Source organism: Dendrobates tinctorius, unplaced genomic scaffold (assembly GCF_039654945.1).
Source record: "Dendrobates tinctorius isolate UK_male_01 unplaced genomic scaffold, ASM3965494v1 ptg000028l, whole genome shotgun sequence".
In the NCBI taxonomy this organism is placed as follows: Eukaryota; Metazoa; Chordata; class Amphibia; order Anura; family Dendrobatidae; genus Dendrobates; species Dendrobates tinctorius.
This window is the reverse complement of record NW_027361696.1, coordinates 49,437,951-49,458,182: the sequence shown is the minus strand read 5'-3', so window position 1 is coordinate 49,458,182 and position 20,232 is coordinate 49,437,951. Positions and strand designations below refer to the sequence as shown.

The following is a 20,232-nucleotide window of genomic DNA, read 5'->3' as shown; positions in this document are numbered from 1 at the left end:
CAAAAGTTGTTATTACGAGTAAAAAAAATGCTGTGCCAAAAAACTCTCAAAAACTGCTTGATGAATTGAGGCCACATTTTTTTTTCTTTCGTTCCTGCGCCTCTGCTTTCCTGACCCCATCTTCGCTGTGTATAAATTTGACCTTTTTATCCTTTTTTTGTCCTATTCATCAATTGCCATTTTTTAAAAAGTTCCCAAATTTTTTTGTGCAAATCTCCTCCCATATCCCCCCCTAGGAATTTAATGTACATGCAAATTTTGCAACATTTTTTTTAGTAGAACTTTTTGCTCTAAATGAAAAATGGTCCCCAAAAGACTAAAAAAAGTTTTTATTTAAATAATAATAATATAATCATAAAAATATTTTTTATTTTGTGCAAACTTTATAAAACCAGTGTGCCATTTTGAAGAATTTGGGTAAAACTTCTGCAAATACCAAAAGACAAAAAAAGAAAAGGACTTCAAAAAACCCTCGAAATATAAATGATGACTGTAGCCCTTCATTTTCTGTATGCAAAGATAAAGTAAGGCAGGGAAATCAGGCGCGGCTCTTTCATTCCCTCCTATTCAAATCATTGTCAGGAATCGTCTCCCTCCCTGCATTTGTCATACAGATACGTGCTGAACCTGTTCCGAAACGCGTCGTCTCATGATCTAAAAATGTCTCCTCCTTTTCTTGGCACATGAACAGTTATCACGGAAGTGCAGACTGGTGGTTAAACTGTCACTTAAGAGGAGATGAGCCCCGCAGGCCATCACCAACACCACCCTGTGGATGAAAACATCTGTAATTTGCTGAAAATGTTCTTCTCTTTTATGTTTTTTGGGGATGGGCGGGCAGTGGTGGCAATTTCCTTCACCTTCAGGCCCACTTTATGTAACAGAACGGCGGTGTTTTGCATCATACATGGATAAATTATAGGGAAGGCAAAACAGGCAGCTGCCTAGGGGCCTCCAACACGTTGGGGCACCGATGCTTATCATTCCAGATTTTTCGGTTATCTTTGCAGGAAGAAGTAGGATTTTCTGATGCCGTCTTATACAATAGGATCTGGAACCATATAAACAGAAGCCATGGCACTGTTTTGGATGATAGCCCGTAGAATGTCTCTTTAAGCCACGCCATGGCACTGTTTTGGGTGACAGACCCCATATGTTAGTTTTGGGAGTAGAGTTGAAAAATTAAAGGAGAACTCTAGCCCCCCCTAAAAAAACAAAAACCTTCCATATTTTTTTTGCATCATTTTTTTTAAACCTAATAAAGGAAAATGTAATCTGTTAAACGTGCACAAACACACCCATGGGCGACTCCTATCACCTACCCCGCCAGGCTATAGGGACGGCCATCCCGGCTATCAATCATGTCAGCCACATGCCGTAAATGGAACATTCAGTGCAGGATTTTCCGCATATTTTACATCTGAGTACTACTACACCCAATATTTTTATTGATTGTGGCAGAAGGAAAATAAACGTATGCCTGCGTGTCAGTATGCACTGTGGTTCTGGTATTCTGTTCATGCACCAGGCAGCTCAGGATGAACAATGATATATCTCCCTTTTTACTATACACTCGGGATTGTGAGAGGACAAGAGAAATGTAAACATCTCCAGAAGCTCCACAGCAAGAGTTGTTCTTGTAAATTGGACAACAAGATTAGGAACTAAAAATGAGATAAGCTGCGGAATCAGGAAGTTCCAGATAAACAGGGCGGGAGGAGGGTGATACCGGCTATAGTGTAGATCTCCATGTTATAACGAACAGTTCTACAACTTTCTAATATAACTTCCCATTTTGCAAATTTTTCAAGATCTCTGCTTGCTTTCGGTGAATGGAACCAATGTTATTTATATTTAGAGGCTAAAAATAAGCTACACAGGCAGCGCTGAAACAAATCTGTCACGTCTAGATGAGCCTAAGTGGTGGACTAGTCTCCAGACTGATACTTTGTAGCAAATAGAGGATTTAAAGGGGTTTTTCACATCTTCGTAAAATGGGTATTGTTAGTTAGAACTGGTAATTACTAGGAATTTTGCAATTTACTGCTTGTTAAAATTTTTATCTGTTCTTGAGATATTAAAACTTTTCTTTCGACTACAGCTCGTTGCCTTAGAGATCCACCGCCGTTGCTAGGCAGAAGAGCGTGCACGATGCTTACAAGCTCTTCTCAGTTGAGCTTGTAAGGGCTGTTTTGAAGCTGGCCAGGATCCCTGAAGTGATTGACAACCTACTAATCCCAGTCAGCTTCAGTGCAATGCTGACAAACTAAAAACTTGTCGATTTCCTAGGCAACGAGCTGTAAACTAAAAAAGAAAAGTGTTAATATCTCAAGAACGGCAGAAAATTTTAAAAAGCAGTAAATTACAAATTTGCTTGAATTTACGAGCTCTAGCCGACTAAAGCCATATATGAAAATGGGAATAACCCCTTTAAGCAGCTAGTGCCTATAGCTCAGAGTGTCCAGACTGGACGCAATTGTTCTTATGCGGAAGACTTGCAGCTGATGATGGAAGTACATGTAGGTGGGAGGCAGGAGGCTGCTGGTAGTACATGAGTGAACAGATCTGGATGTAAACACTGTTTGCTGTGTGTGTGTTTGGCATCACAATGCCTTCCTGACTGCGTCCTGTGGTATGCGGTTCATGGTGACTCCGCGCTCTGTTTTTGATACATGGCAATTAGTTATTTCCATATGAATGAAGAATATTGCATGATTTCACCCCATGACATCATCAGCCCAGTATTGGTCAGGTCATCAGGGCTACTAGAAATATAGCTTGAACTATAACAGTCATTCCGATACATTCCTGAAATACTCTGTGCTGCTCCTTACACAATTTGAGTCTGTAATCTCTCACTTGTGTGTTTACACCTCAAGATGCTTCTATTCTCATATGACTGGACAGATCAGGGCTGTCAATAACATTTCCATGTTCACCTTCTTAAATACTCTGTGCTGCTGTGGACCCTCCTTTTTAGGCTATATATAGCAAGTCACCTCGTATGATAGCACGCTTGGCTCCCATCTTGGTTCTGATACATGCAGTCCTGTCCTTACAGATCACAACCTCCGATAAGATCAGCACTCTCCTCTCCTGAAATACTCTGTGCTGCTTAAGTCCCTTCTCTGAGTCCCTTCTATATGTTCCTTCTAACTCTCAGTCTACATCTACCACTTTCCACTAGTCACCATTCACCTCATTTCATCATAACACTTGCCTTTGTCACAAGATTAGCACCCCCTCTTCCTGAAATACTCTGCGCTCCTGGAGAGCATGTTCCATTCACTATACAGTATAACTTCTCGATTTACCAGAACTTCCTCCCCAGTGCTCATTATAACATCAACAGAGATGAATGGACAGATCACTGCTGTCAGTGAGATCACCACTGAAATACTCTGTGCTGCAGGTGCTTCCGCCTTTGCCTTCTAGCTCACATTTTTCGCTTGGTTGTCTCCATACAGACCCTTTTTCAGTAACAAGAAAGAGTGTAGGGAAAATAAAACGCCAACTCTTCAAGGTCAGTACCCGTATCTCCTGAAATACTCTGTACTGCTGGAAATGATGCATAGACAGGAAAAGTGAATGTAGGTGCAGTGTATCAGTATGTATGTCCCTAGGGAAGGTGATGCCTGGTTGGTTCCGTGTGCGGTGGCATTTATCACCTGTGTACTGTACACACTGCTGAATGCCAGGCTGTCATGTCACCTTGTTGCTACCCTTTCTTGGACGGCGTCCATGCATAATATTTGCACAAGCCTGCAATATTTGGGCAGCAGGAGGGGGGGATTGTAGTGTCAGTGTACTGCCTCATACAAAGAATCTAGATGGACAGGGTGCGTAGAGCAGGAGACAGGTTTCGCCATGAACTGCCAGGTCAGTGATACCCATCTGCTTTCCATGATGTCGGGGAGAGGAGGTCTGGACTGCTGGGTATTGCCCATGAATACTGCAACCAGATACTAGAGGGCTGGTCTGACCTTTGTGGATCTGGGTATTGCCCATGAATACTGCAACCAGATACTAGAGGGCTGGTCTGACCTTTGTGGATCTGGGTATTGCCCATGAATACTGCAACCAGATACTAGAGGGCTGGTCTGACCTTTGTGGATCTGGGTATTGCCCATGAATACTGCAACCAGATTCTAGAGGGCTGGTTCGACCATTGGGGGATCTGGGTAATGCTCATGAATACTGCAACCAGATACTAGAGGGCTGGTCTGACCTTTGTGGATCTGGGTATTGCCCATGAATACTGCAACCAGATACTAGAGGGCTGGTCTGACCATTGTGGATCTGGGTATTGCCCATGAATACTGCAACCAGATACTAGAGGGCTGGTTCGACCATTGGGGGATCTGGGTAATGCTCATGAATACTGCAACCAGATACCAGAGGGCTGGTCTGACCATTGTGGATCTGGGTATTGCCCATGAATACTGCAACCAGATACTAGAGGGCTGGTTCGACCCTTGGGGGATCTGGGTAATGCTCATGAATACTGCAACCAGATACCAGAGGGCTGGTCTGACCATTGTGGATCTGGGTATTGCCCATGAATACTGCAACCAGATACTAGAGGGCCGGTTTGACCATTGGGGGATCTGGGTAATGCTCATGAATACTGCAACCAGATACCAGAGGGCTGGTCTGACCATTGTGGATCTGGGTATTTCCCATGAATACTGCAACCAGATACTAGAGGGCTGGTCTGACCATTGTGGATCTGGGTATTGCCCATGAATACTGCAACCAAATACTAGAGGGCTGGTTCGACCATTGGGGGATCTGGGTAGTGCCCATGGAACCAGATACCAGAGGGCTGGTCTGACCATTGGGAGATCTGGGTAATGCCCATGAATACTGCAACCAGATACCAGAGGGCTGGTCTGATCATTGGGAGATCTGGGTAATGCCCATGACCAAGGCTGCCTCCAGATTTTTGTAACATTTTCTTATTCCTTCCCCTATAGAGACTTTAACTTAAGAGTGTTCTAAAATTACTGATCTCATAAAGGTAAACACTCATGACTTTGATGAGCATTGTCAACACCACATTTCAAACCTCTTTAAATGCTGCTGCCACAATTCACAGCAGCGTCTAAAGGGAATAAACTGCTGGGATCAGAGCCAGTTCTGATCTTAGCAGTTAGACTCGGTTCCGGCTGTATGTCAGAGTTGGAACCCAGGCTGTATGGAGCAGGTTCAGCTCCTGAGCCCACTCCATTCCTTCAGCATGTGGTGGACCCTAGCTCTTATTCTGGTGCTGGTCCTGACCATGACAACTAGGGGGGTCTTGGACATGAGAACCTCATACAGGTACAGCAGGAAAAATATTACTCCTATGTACATGTGACAACAGTCCTGATTATGCCAGGACAATGCTATCCCCCAAAAAAGAAGAGATGGGGCACATGCAAACTCTGCCTCAGAGTGGCTGTTTTGGGATCAGAGCTGAAATTACAAGTTTTGAGGCTTTTGAAAGAAGGCATGGTGATTGGTAAGAGGTTCATGTCCTAGCCGGTAGCGGCCGTTAGGTCATACATGCCAGTATATGGAGGCTTCCTGACTGACCCCTTAAGCTAAATTGTGAGCTAGGGGACAAGCACAGATCTCTGGTAGTTATACCTTGCCATCACCAGGAGTGGAAGATGAACCCATTGATCATTCTCTCTGTAAAAGCAAAGTCCAGTATGGCCACCATCAGGAAAATATGGTTGCTTTCTCCCAGAAACAGCACCACCACCGTCCACAGGTTGTGTCTAGTATTGAAATGAAACTGGTTGGCTGCAATTCCACTTGCAACCTGTCGATAGGGGTGGCACAGTTTTTGGAAGAAACCCTTTATCTTAGCACAGTATTTCTGCCATTCTGGAATCCATGATTGTCTATCCGATCTGGGACTAGGATAGCTAAAAAAACAGAAACGGGTGCAGCCCACAATGACGCATGGCACTGATGGGCTTGGCATGAAGTAATATATTTAATTTGATGTTAGGTGCTGTTCCCATACATGCCAAACCTGTAATATGTTGAGAGGACAAAATTTGTGTCACCCGAGGGTGGCATGGCTGACGCCCCAAATAATATACATGTAATAATAATAAGGCTTGGCACCAGCAGTATAAATAATATATGGTCATACTAGTCAGTAGCCATTATTTTCATTCCTTGCTGGGTTACCACATGTTTGCGGTGCCCATACCATGGTATTAATATATCTTGAATATATGTGGCTCACTTCTAATACAACACTTATGTAATTGGTGCATCCACTAATATGAGTGTGCTGTTCCTATTGGCATTTTTGGAGTTAACACCAGTGGCGTGATGCGGTAGCTAAGAGCACACAGTGCAAACAGGTAAAGCAAATATGCAGCATCAATGTCAAGGACACCAACAGGGATGTCCACTCTACTGTCAGCTGCGCAGGATACATTGTGAGTGAACCATATATGCATATGAGTGGAAATGAAAATGACAAGGGGTCCCGGGGCACACTCTGCAATTAGTAAATAAATAGATCTAAAAAGAGACAAAAATTATAGGATGAGAGAAACTTAATTACAGGATACTGTGCTTTATATGAGGAAGAGTCAAAGAAGACATGCAGGATAAAAGATGAATATTTTAAAATATTTATCAATCTCATTATCATTTGTCCTTCAATCTATTAATCTCTTCTGCACTTGAAATATATATTGCTTCATGTTATCTTTATAGGTTTAAAGATAAACTTTAATGGGGTGACACAAACCACCATGGCAGTCCCTTCTGAACTATTTAGCTATGTATCTCACATTTACGGTATTTATCAATCTATCTATTCATGCCTATCTCCGTATATTTTAGTTGCATTTCCCTTTAATGAAGATATTCGTAGTCATCTGTTTGGAATTCTGTCATATAATGACTGTGTGGGAATCCTGTAAAGTTTACATATAATTAAATAATATCTATTTTGAAAACGAGGTGGAAAATATTTCCTGTTTTTGAGAAACTAATGTTATCATATAAACAAACTGCGTGAATGTATTCTACGTAATGCAGAAGCCAATGCTTTTTATACTTGTAGCCAAAGCAGTGCATATACAAATGTTGCAAACCTAGGATTGGTGTAAGTTAGATGATATTCTTTTGTTTTCATAGGACTGCAGGAAATTCAAGTTCTGTATACTAGAGTGAAGCTCCAATAGAAATTTTAATTAATGTTTATTTCAATTTTTGTTTCTCGGAGGAAACTAAGATATGGGTTGCTGTGTGATAGAGGCCTCATACAGGTGAACTGGTGTTCATTAGTTATTTTCATTCACTTCAGAACTGTTTCTATGTTGCACATTATGACTGAATCATATGAATGAGAAAAAAAATGACAGGGGGTCCCAGAGCACACTCTGCAATTAGCAGATAAATGGATCTAAAAATAGAAAAAAATTATAGCATAACAGAAATTTAATTGCAGGATATCGTGCTTTATGTGAAGGAGAATAAAAAGGACACATGATAAAAGGATGAATATTGTAAAATATCTATTAATCTCATTATCTATCTATCTATCATCTCTTCGTGCATCTATTTATTTATTTTTCACATGAAATATTTATTGAATCATGTTATTGTTTATGGGTTTAAAGAAAAATTTTAATGGGGTGACATACAACCCCATGGCAATTCCCTTTTAATTAACTGTCTATCAATTGATCTATCCATATGTGTCTCAGTATATTTTTGATGAATTACTCTTTAATGAAGATAACTGTAGTCATCTGCTTGGAATTCTCTCGTAATCAATGTGCGGGAATCCTGTGTCATTTACATGTAATTAGACATTATCTATCAGGAAAAGAAGGGGGGAAATAATTCCTGTTTTTACCAAATTCATGTTATCATAGAATACATCCGAGCAGTATATTTATATGTAATGCAGCAGCTAGAGAAGCCGACATCTTTTATACATGTAGCCAAAGTGGTGTATGTACAGATGTTGCAGAGCTAGGTTTTGGTTAGTTAGATTATAGCCTGTTGTATACACAGGACGACAGGAAACCCAAGGTTTTTTTTATATTAGGCCATGTTCACACATTCTTGCTTCATTCACTGCAGAACTCTTACTTTGTTAGGCCGGTTTCACACTTGCGTTCCTTTGAGCTGAGCACGGCCAATTCTAAGCTCCGCCCCCTGCCGTGCCTCCTCCGGTCAGCTCCGAGCGCACGTTGCATTTTGGTGCGCTCGGCACACCGTCAAAAGGACGCATGCGCCGGCAAACGCATACCTGCGCACGGCCTGCGTACCCAATGGTAAAGATAGGGTACGCAGGTGTCATGCGCCCATAGGCGGAGCTGACCGGAGGAGGCACGGCAGGGGGCGGAGCTTAGCGGCTGCTGTGCGCAGCTCAAAGGAACGCAAGTGTGAAACGGCCTTAGTTAGACAAAACAATCATTGGTGACTACTAGACAGCTCCATATACAGGTGCTTCTCACAAAATTTGAATATCATCAAAAAGTTAATTTATTTTAGTTCTTCAATACAAAAAGTGAAACTCATATTATATAGGGTCATTACAAACAGAGTGATCTATTTCAAGTGTTTATTTGTTTATTTCTGTTAATGTTGATGCTTATGGCTTACAGCCATTGAAAACCCAAATGTTATTATCTCAGTAAATTAGAATACTGTATAAAACCAGCTTGAAAAATGATTGCTAAATCCAAAATGTTCAGTTAATGCACTCAATACTTGGTCGGGGCTCCTTTTGCATCAATTACTGCATCAATGCGGTGTGACATTGCGGCGATCAGCCTTTGGCACTGCTGAGGGGTTATGGGAGCCCAGGTTGCTTTGATAGCCGCCTTCAGCTTGTCTGCATTGTTGGGTCTGGTGTCTTTCATATTCCTCTTTACAATACCCCATGGATTCTATATGGGGATAAGGTCAGGCGAGTTTGCTGGCCAATAAAGCACAGTGATGCTGTTGTTTGTAAACCAGGTATTGGTAGTTTTGGCAGTTTGGATAGGTGCCAAATCCTGCTCTAGAATGAAAGTTCCATTTCCAAAATGCTTGTCTGCAGAGGGAAGCATGAAGTGCTCTAATATTTCCTGGTAGACGGCTGCGCTGAATTTGGTCTTCATAAAACACAGTGGACCTACACCAGCAGATGACATGGCTCCCAAACCATCAGTGATTGTGGACACCTCACACTAGACCTCAAGCAGCTTGGATTGTCTGCCTCTCCACTCTTCCTCCAGACTCTGAGACCTTGACTTCCAAATGAAATGCAAAATTTACTTTCATCTGAAAACAACACCTTGGACCACTGAGCAACAGTTCGTTTTCTCCTTGGCCCAGGTAAGACGCTTCTGGCGTTGGCTTTTGGTCATCAGTGGCTTGACACAAGGAATGCGACACTTGTCCTGGATAGTCTGTGTGTGGTGGCTCTTGAAGCAATGACTCCAGCAGCAGTCCACTCCTTGTGAATCTCCCCCCAAATTTTTGAATGGCCTTTTCTTAACAATCTTTTCAAGGCTGCGGTTATCGTGTGTACCTTTTTATACCACACTTTTTTCCCCTTTCACTCAACTTTTCCATTAATATGCTTGGATACAGCACTCTGTGAACAGCCAGCTTCTTTAGCAATGACATTTTGTGGCTTACCCTCCTTGTGGATTGTGTCAGTGACTGCCTCCTGCACATCTGTCAAGTCAGCAGTCTTCCCCATGATTGTGGAGTTACTGAAACAGACTAAGGGACCTTTTTAAATGCTTAGGAAGCCTTTGCAGGTGTGTTTTGTTAATTATTCTAATTTTCTGAGATAATGACGTTTGGGTTTTCATTGGCTGTAAGCCATAATCATCAACATTAACAGAAATAAACACTTGAAATAGATCACTCTGTTTGTAATGACTCTATATAATATGAGTTTCACTTTTTCTATTGAAAAACGGAAATAAATTAACTTTTCGATGATATTCTAATTTTGTGAGAAGCAGCTGTATCAGTTTCCAGGATTCCTGTGTCAGTGACTTTCAGTGAAGGGTTATATTACGGCTAACTGAGGTATTGAGTAGACTGCAATCATCAAGATACACCAACAATGAAGTCCTAAAGCGTTAAATGATAAATTCAGCACTGCTACATCTGTATGTGAGCACAAATGCATACGTGTCTCAGCTTGTATAGAATTAAATAATAGCATTGTTTGACCTGGAAAATTAATACTTGTTACACCCAACAAGGGAGCTAACCACGACTTCCACTCCCAAACTGGAGCACAGGAGAAGTTTATTACAATTCATCTCGTGACCGTTTGTAGGACCCGTATTGCGAGTTCTGCCATCTTGTCTATCATTGCAGACATCAACACCAACCTAGTGGTGGTCACTATCTCACCTTTTGCAGAAGTGTCTGTGCTAAATTTTTGATACTCAGAAATACAATGCAGGCTAGGCACCAAGGATGGATTGTTGGCAGCCATAATAGTAGTCCTCTGATTTGAAAGGAAGAAATTAACTTAAACGTGACTGATTATGTGAAGCCTAATGACAAACTCAGAACTACTACATCGTTATTGCGTGCAAGTGGAAAACAGACAAAATGCACAGGAAAACAGAAGTAAGATGCACTACCTTCAAGCGCAGGGGTGAACCTAGCCCCATCTCCATTCCTTTCTTAGATTAATACAGTAGTACTAAGGCACTAAATCCCCATCTCAATGAAGGTGGTGCTTCATTAAGCTCTTATTAACTGCTAACAAAGAGAGGTGTTTCCGGAGAGATCCACGGATCAGACATAATGTTTTCTTAATGCATCATTAGGAGCCTATTCAAGGACTTACCGATTCATTGCTCTGGAGAAATTAGACAGAGGGGTGAATAGTAGGAAGACTCTGTACTGTGTAATATAGGAAACTTCTTCTGGTTCAAATTGAAAGCTTGTAATATTTATTTTTCATATTGTGTTATCATTATGAGGTTTAAGAAAACTTTATTAGAGTGATACAAAACCCCTTGGCCGTCCCTTCTGAACTGTAAAGTAAAACCTAGTAGGCTTTGCTCACAAAATTTGTTACCCAGGCGATGCTCTTATCTTTCCTTGTTTTATCTATCTATCTATCTACCGTTGTGGCCAAAAGTATTGACACCCCTGCAATTCTGTCAGATAATACTCAGTGTCTTCCTGAAAATGATTGCAAACACAAATTCTTTGTTATTATTATCTTCATTTAATTTGTCTTAAATGAAAAAACACAAAAAGAATTGTCCTAAAGCCAAATTGGATATAATTCCACACCAAACATAAAAAAGAGGGTGGACAAAAGTATTGGCACTGTTCGAAAAATCATGTGATGCTTCTCTAATTTGTGTAATTAACAGCACCTGTAACTTACCTGTGGCACCTAACAGGTGTTGGCAATAACTAAATCACACTTGCAGCCAGTTGACATGGATTAAAGTTGACTCAGCCTCTGTCCTGTGTCCTTGTGTGTACCACATTGAGCATGGAGAAAAGAAAGAAGACCAAAGAACTGTCTGAGGACTTGAGAAACCAAATTGTGAGGAAGCATGAGCAATCTCAAGGCTACAAGTCCATCTCCAAAGACCTGAATGTTCCTGTGTCTACCGTGCGCAGTGTCATCAAGAAGTTTAAAGCCCATGGCACTGTGGCTAACCTCCCTAGATGTGGACGGAAAAGAAAAATTGACAAGAGATTTCAACGCAAGATTGTGCGGATGTTGGATAAAGAACCTCAACTAACATCCAAACAAGTTCAAGCTGCCCTGCAGTCCGAGGGTACAACAGTGGCAAGCCGTACTATCCGTCGGCGCCTGAGTCAAAAGGGACTGTATGGTAGGAGACCCAGGAAGACCCCACTTCTTACCCCGAGACATAAAAAAGCCAGGCTGGAGTTTGCCAAAACTTACCTGAAAAAGCCTAAAATGTTTTGGAAGAATGTTCTCTGGTTAGATGAGACAAAAGTAGAGGTTTTTGGGCAAAGGCATCAACATAGAGTTTACAGGAGAAAAAAAGAGGCATTCAAAGAAAAGAACACGGTCCCTACAGTCAAACGTGGCGGAGGTTCCCTGATGTTTTGGGGTTGCTTTGCTGCCTCTGGCACTGGACTGCTTGACTGTGTGTATGACATTATGAAGTCTGAAGACTACCAACAAATTTTGCAGCATAATGTAGGGCCCAGTGTGAGAAAGCTGGGTCTCCCTCAGAGGTCATGGGTCTTCCAGCAGGACAATGACCCAAAACACACTTCAAAAAGCACTAGAAAATGGTTTGAGAGAAAGCACTGGAGACTTCTAAGGTGTCCAGCAATGAGTCCTGTGGAGAGATCTAAAAATGGCAGTTTGGAGAAGGCACCCTTCAAATATCAAGGACCTGGAACAGTTTGACAAAGAAGAATGGTCTAAAATTCCAGCAGAGCATTGTAAGAAACTCATTGATGGTTACCGGAAGCGGTTGGTCGCAGTTATTTTGGCTAAAGGTTGTGCAACCAAGTATTAGGCTGAGGGTGCCAATACTTTTGTCTGGCCCATTTTTGGAGTTTTGTGTGAAATGATCAATGTTTTGCTTTTTGCTTCATTCTCTTTTGTGTTTTTTCATTTAAGACAAATTAAATGAAGATAATAATACCAAAGAATTTGTGTTTGCAATAATTTTCAGGATGAAACTGAGTATTATCTGACAGAATTGCAGGGGTGTCAATACTTTTGGTCACAACTGTATCTAGAAAATCAGAAAAAACAGGCAACAGTTTTTCACTTTAATTTTTGGAGTGCTGCCTGTTTTTTTCTGATTTTTTTTATTTTGGAGGTTTGGATATCACCTTAACAGGTTTTATTGCATCCGGCTTCTTTTGGTAGTGCTGCGAAATTTTAATTAATTATCTATCTATCTATCGATCTATCTATCCTGAGCTTGAAATATTTATTGTTTCAAAATAATATCAATATAGGTTTAAAGAAAAACATTGATTGAGGAGCCCCAAATCCCCATGGCGGTCCCTCGCACTTTCTTTAAGTATTAATGTACAGTATAGTTGAATTAGGGTCAGATTGTCCCATATATCTTTTATTAGAGTAGCGTAGCACTAATGATGGCACCTGCTAGTTTTGCTGTGATAGTGAGCTCACTATATAGCTTGCAGCAAATAAAGACAAAATGGTACTGTAAGGATTTGGCAGAGTTGATTTTCACCTGTTGGACTGTTACTCCAATGGTGTCTTGCTGCTGATTATCTTCTTGTGTTCCATTGAAATATCATGCCTGGTTGACAATGGACTTGCGACCTGAGCCTCGTTGTTACACAGTCAATATGTTTTTACAGTATTCTAAAATCTTTTTCCAGGCTCTAGGGCTCTTTACTCTCCAATCCTTTTGTCACTACTAGAAGGGGATGTAGCAGATAATTGTGGTTTCTATATAGCTCCTGTTCTGCAGCTGTTGCCCCACTTAGCGCAATGAGGTGCCAAGCGCGATGCCGTATATTGGTACTAAATATTTTATGTGCAGGCCTCAGCTAGAGGACCATTATGTCACTTATCACAAAACTGCGCCCCCCCTACTAGTTAAATATGACCCCGTTTTGTTTTAAGAAGAGATAATATTGGAAACCTGTATATAGTTCGTTCTCATTCTTTCTTTATTTCTTTCTTTCTCTCTTTCCACTCATACACTTATATGGACTTTTTAATGGAAAGTCCTGATTTTCCCAGCAGAATTTCCAGATATTTATGGTCACTGACAGCATTTAGGGAGTTTCCATGCTGATCCTCGTCATCGTCAGCCCAGCATTTACACCCACAGTTTAAGGCAGTGAAAGTCTGCAGATAATACATCTGCTGTCAAAGCACAAATGATGCCAAAAACGGACATAGTCTTAAAGTAATGGCTTCTCTTGGCTCTATGGCACAACATATCCTCTGTGACTTTGTTGCCTCAGGTTTGCAGCATTTTGAGAATGAAATGTCCAAGAAGTCTCTCGGAGACGAAGCTTAGCCCTTGTGGTGAGAAGCTGCAGTTTTACTAAAAAGTCAATAAACAGTGCGGTATATCATGAGAAAAGTACACTGAGGGAGAACATGGGAACTCACCCATAAATGGGGTAAGGGTGCGAAAGTACTTATGCCCTCACTTACCAAGGGATCATTTCCCATTTCTAGGGAGAATGTTAAAACTGCATTGTCACTGATAGGCAATGAAAGTACGGCAGACCTTCATGCGAGAACCTCATTTCAAACATCACACAATATTCCCTAGTAAATACTTGTTTTTGGAAGTGTGCACTCTGATTCTTGGCTTGCAGGGCATTGGAGCATGGATGCTACCCCGTTCTTCTGAGGCATAGCTTGAAATTTTTTTGCGCCAGTGCAAAATCTATAACAGTTCCCTAACTCTCATATCATTTATAGTCCCCTCATATTGGGTGAAGGTACCTTCTTGGCCCTATCAGGCTCTCAAGTCTTGGGGTGACTTGAAACTCTAGGTGCTCTTAAATTGGGTGTTTAGGATCTGGGATACCTTGAGAGGGTCATTCAGCTTTGAGACTTGGCAACTTACCCTTCTGGACTAGGTACTCGCTTTTACATTGCATTAATTTAAAGATGTACTGCACTTTGGGAACCATTTTTTATAGGAGGTACCTTCAGATTGTCTGGGGCCTCCAAAGGTCAACTGGATTGAGCCTTCCAGCAAGTCTGTAGGAGAAGTGAAGTATGACTTGGTGCTATACCTAATCATTGACCTTCTGCTTTGGGTGAAAACAGGGCCTCTTGTGCCCCCACTATTTCCGCCATATTAAATTAAATTATTGTCCAATGGTTGCCACATTTTTAGAACCTCGTACAGGCCTATTATCTAAGGGTGGTGGGGAACCGCACTGAATTTGCACTCACAGCTTGATTTTACGTCATTGCTGCCCATGGTAAGATAATGGATGTCATTTATATATTGGGTCTGACATTTCTGTTTGAAAATCTGCAAAGTAACTAATTTTTTGCAACTTGAAAGTTATGATGGTAGTGAATGAGGCATTGTTATATAGTCAATTATGATTGGGAACTTGGAGGGGCCTGAAGATGCGATCCGTAGCTTCCTTAGTTATATAGTCTGGAAGTTCTAAGGCCCACATCTTGAGTTTCCATCTGACACTTGTCTTCTCTTCACAGGGCTCACATCTTGGTTCCTCATGGTTGTTGGATGTCCTGGAACGCTGTTGGGGCAGCCTGAGCTACAAATCTGCCTGAAGTCAGGGAATCGGAAAACTAAGTCCATGTCTCCCGAAAGGAATGAAGAATGTGTATGGGAACCCCCTGTGGAGGAACTGGAAGGAGACTCTGTGTCCTCGGAGGAAGGAAGGGTGACGGACAGTACCACGGATGAAGAGGAGACCAGCAGTACGGAAAGTGCACACACTCAGGTGAGCACTGGGAATGGATAGTCTTTTTAGGACAGTTTTGGCTATTGCCACCTGGAGTAATAGTCACCGTTGCCAAAAATAGGCGGTGCAAAAATGTCCTTCTAAGGACACTTTCAAGAATTAAGATGTGATATCCCTTTAACAAAGGATGATGAAGGCATAGCACAATATTATAGGTTTTTCCTATGGGCCTGAGACAGGATGTTGCCCATAAGTTTGTGAATGACATCCCATAATACAGCAATGGACATACCAGAGTGTTATATGTACAGCTGATGTAGAAGGCAGCGATTTTAGATTTCCTCCAGGACAAGGGTAAGTTGATCTAATGCTGTAAATCTCTCTCTCTCTTTATATACAGGGGTTGGACAAAATAATGGAAACACCTGGAAACATCAACAAAAGTTAGTTTAATATGTTGTAGATCCACCTTTTGCGGCGATTACAGCCTCAATTCTCCGAGGTATGGATTCATACAAGGTGTGAATTGTTTCCAAAGGAATTGTAGCCCATTCTTCAGTTAAAATACCCTCCAGTTCTTTGAGCGACGATGGCGGCGGAAATGAACGTCTAACTTGAATCTCTAAAATCGACCATAAATGCTCAATAATGTTGAGGTCTGGGGATTGTGGGGGCCAGATAAGATGCTCAACTTCATTACAATGTTCCTCGTGCCATGCTTTAACGATTCTAGCTGTATGAGTTGGTGCATTATCATCCTGAAAGATGGTGTTCCCCTCCGGGAACAGTGCTTGAACCATAGGATGCACTTGGTCGCCCAAAATGTCTAATCGCGGCTGTTAATTCTTCCATGAAGGGATATCATTGGCCCGGCGGATCTCCACGAAATAGCACCCAAGATCATCACAGAACCTCCGCCATGTTTTACGGTTGGGAGAAGGCAGTCTGGATGGAATGCTTCTTTTGGCTGTCTCCAAACGTGCACTCGGTGGGAAATAGGGTAAACGATGATTCGTCTGAGAATATCACGTTTCCACTGCTCGAGGGACCAATTCTGGAGGTTTCTACACCACTCTAAACGCGTGGAAACATTTGTCATTGAGAGTAGCGGTTTTCGAATTGCAGCTCTTCCGTGGAATCCAGATTTGTGCAGCTCCTGATGAACATTTTTTGTGGAAACTGGGTTCTGTCGGTGTTCATTGAGCTCATCATTGATTTTCGGAGCCGTGGTCTTGCGATCCTCTCTCACAATTTGCTTTAGAGTCCGATGGTCTCTCTCAGTCAACTTTGACTTTCGGCCGGACCTGTGCTTTTCTGCGGACGTTTTTCCTTCTCTGTCAAACACAGTCATTACTTTGGAGACAGTACCTCTTGACACGCCAAGCATTCGGGTCACTTTCTGTTACACTAGCGCTTGCCATACGAGCACAAACAATTTGGCCTCTTTGAAAATCTGAGAGGTCTGCCATTGGTATCAGGTTCTCATCAATGTTCTTACAATTCTGCAAAACAAACAGTTCATTTACATACACATATCACATAACACAAATAATCAACTACAAAACGATACCATATGTCACGGTTTGCATGTTTATAACATGTTCGAAGATTATGATGCCAAAATGTTAGGTGTTTCCATTATTTTGTCCAACCCCTGTATATTGCATACCATAGACAGGTAATGGTATGTAATTATCATTGTAATAGCACAGGAAGCTGAGATATGAGATGCTGTTTGTAGGGACCATAAAGATGTGAAAGATCCATCCTATTGACTTTTATAGCATGTGGAAGTGTACAGGTGTGAACGGGAAGGCAGGAAAAACAGCAGTGATCAATGTCTAGGGAAACATCAAACAGCTCCCAATATCTCAGCTCCCCCGGACTTCATAAAGAGTGCAGAATCTTCGTGTAACACTAGCACTTGGCAAGAAGAGAAGGCAATAAAACCGCTCCCAGTGCTACAAACTGGGAACATAATTACAGGTGTTACCGAAAACCATCAATCAAATCAGCGTCATCCCCTAGACATCAGCTTCCACGGGGTGGTCACCCTGCTTTCTCAGGAACCTGAACGGCAACTGCCCGGATTACGAGTCAAGTTTTAAGCAAACGAGTCCCTTGTTACCCTCTGGTTATTACTGACGCTAGAGTAGCTTCAGAGGCATCTAAGAGGTGATCAGAGGTATCTCCTATCCCTTTTGTTAGAGGCAGGTGCTGGCTGTATAATACAGCATGTACATGTTCAAAACTAGGTAGAGTAGCCCCCTCAGATGCTGAGGTCCGTAGTATGTGTCCAAGTTTCCTCTATTTCAGGCTTATAGGACCCCCCTACAACTTAGATAAATGTCAGCTAGATTAATTTTTTTACCTTGACCGCCATTCCTAATATTCATGCACACCCAGTTATTTCGAGCGTACATAGATTCTTCATGAGGAGAATGGAGTAAACTGCTGCCAAATTCTTGGGAGAATAAAAGATCAGATGTTAAAATTTAACATTGGGAGAAGTCAGGGGTTCCACTTACACTTTCTCCCTTTACCCTGGAGAATCCTGCAAGGTAGTTGAATGCACCTACCGTACCGTAGAAAATATTTATATAGGACACACACACACACATATATATATATATATATATATATATATATATAGGTCACCCTCACACCCAGGGCAGCGAGGTACTCACAGCAGCAGTGACCCGGTCCGTGGCCCTGGGCGCCCAATATCCATGGCGGTGATGTTAATGGTGTTAAAGTTTATTTCAATAGTTTGTGACGCCACCCGTGGTGTTTGGCAAGGGAGATGGTAAGCCAACGCTGCATACAGATCCGCTGGGATTGATGGTGTGGTGCAGCAAAGATGGTATAGCTCCCCACAGGTGGAGCTGTAGTCCCAGGGCAGTGTAGGTGCAATGGATGAGGAGAGGCGCAGAATGGTAGAGATGCTGGTACCCAGATGTGGCGGTGCTGAAGGTGTTAACGGCGAATGAATGGAGGACACCAGGGCTTGCAGTTTCAAAGCTTTACTCACAGTTCGTGGTACCCACTGGTGCCTGCCTCCGTGTCGTGTCCTCCGGGGTAGAGACTCAATCAACCTCCCGGGCAAGTCAGGGTTCTCCTCTCCAACACTCCGCCAACATGTGCCTTTCCTGAACGACTCCTCTATTGCGCCTTTTAGTGTTAAGAACTCCAGTACCGTAGTTCTCTGGAATTCCTCCTGTCAGATGTTCCTAGAACCTTACTTGTATGACAGACAGCTGTAGCCTCTATCGGGGACTCCCTCTCAGAAGTCCTGGCTCTCTATCCAGTTGCTGTTGTGTCCCAAGTCTTTGATGGAAGTAGTGCATTTACAGCCAACTACTCCACCGGTGTCTGCTGCAGAACCATAAGTGTCCATACAACCTCGGGGACCGGGCCCCGGCCTTGCGCTGAGAACCTATAGGCAGGGTACTCTCTCAACCCACATCTCCTCTCTGTTCTCCGACTCCTTCGTTCCGCGCTGTTCCTTCTCTCTCTTATGGAAGCTGAGGTTGCAGGTCTACGTCCTTCTCTTTCTCTTTTCTTTCCCGTGCCAGCTGGCTCAAATCACTGAGGCAGCTGCAGCACTCTCTTTCTAAACTGAACTCAAAACTGAACTTCAGAACTGAACTTCTCTGGGACTCACCCCAGACTGACCTTCTGTCAGACTGACCTACTATTCTCTACTTTCCCCTTCTTTTATACTAACTCCACCCACCTCCCAGCACATCTCGTGTTACGAAGCAGGGTTCCACGAAGGGTGCTCAGCTACCCCCAGCCTGAAGCTGCTAGGCGGACCTACTGAACTATCCTGTGTGTGGGATGCAGGTGTTGGAGTGTGGAAAGGAGTTCCCAATTTACCTAGGCTGGTGGGGCACTACACCTTAGGAGAAGAAGGTGCAGTACCTCTGTGGCGACTGAGCCTCAGGGGCGCCACATATATAATATTGGCGATGGTTCTTTAGAATTTTAGGGCCTCCATCTTCTGGTTTCCTGTAATGGAGATGGTGAGAAAAGTGCACTTGGCTTTCTGCCCAGATCCCCTTTTCTGTCTCGAACACGGAGGGGGGAGGGAGGTGACGAGGACAACTTGCCATATCCTAGCATTGCGTGAGTCACGGGCCGAGGTGACAACGTACAGTCCCCAGCCGCAGGTGACAGCAGGCAGAACGCCAGGCACGGGCCGACCGCAATACACACGATGTACCAAAGTCCTGCACATTACATTACATGTGATCAGAATGTCCTTAACCGCGTATTTATTTCATTTTTTTTTCTTACGCACACATTTTTGTATATATGTTACGATAACATTTTTTTTTTCCTATCCATTTTTCTTGCAGATAGCTTTTTATAGCTAATATTTTTTTACACCCATGATTTTGTTTAAGGAACAATAAGAATTTGTAATTTTTTATTTCTGTAACTAGAAAATTTTTTTTTTTTTTTTTTTTTAAATCTTAATATGCCTCTTTCATCAAAAAGATGGAGAAAAGAACAGCCTGACTTTGTTGTCCACGGCAACCAATCATAGTCCAGCTTTTATTTTGTAAATAGCTCTGGGAAAATTAAAGGTGAGCTGTGATTGGTTGTTATGGATGACAAAGACAGGTTGTTCGTTTAGTCTTTTTTTTTTTTTTTTTTTAAATAAATATGCCCCATTATTTCTAGTCTAGGTCAGGTCAGGAGACATATTTTAGGGGCAAGTACTCCATCGTATAAGTACTGTGTGCATATATACTGTGTGTATGTATGTGTGTATATATATATATATATATATATATATATATATATATATTGGGAGTAGTGGAAGTGACCGCTAGTTTGTCG

At 42.2% G+C, this 20,232-nt stretch overlaps 1 protein-coding gene across 3 annotated transcripts in view; it reads left to right on the top strand.

Moving 5' to 3' along the window:
- Positions 1 to 20,232, top strand: part of PHLDB3 (pleckstrin homology like domain family B member 3) — a 77,228-nt gene that overhangs the window by 8,077 nt on the left and 48,919 nt on the right. For all 3 annotated transcript variants that reach the window (XM_073570649.1, XM_073570651.1, XM_073570650.1), the window contains one exon: positions 15,173 to 15,423. In XM_073570649.1, the coding sequence (XP_073426750.1) occupies positions 15,173 to 15,423 (251 nt within the window). The remainder of the gene's footprint in view (positions 1 to 15,172; positions 15,424 to 20,232) is intronic.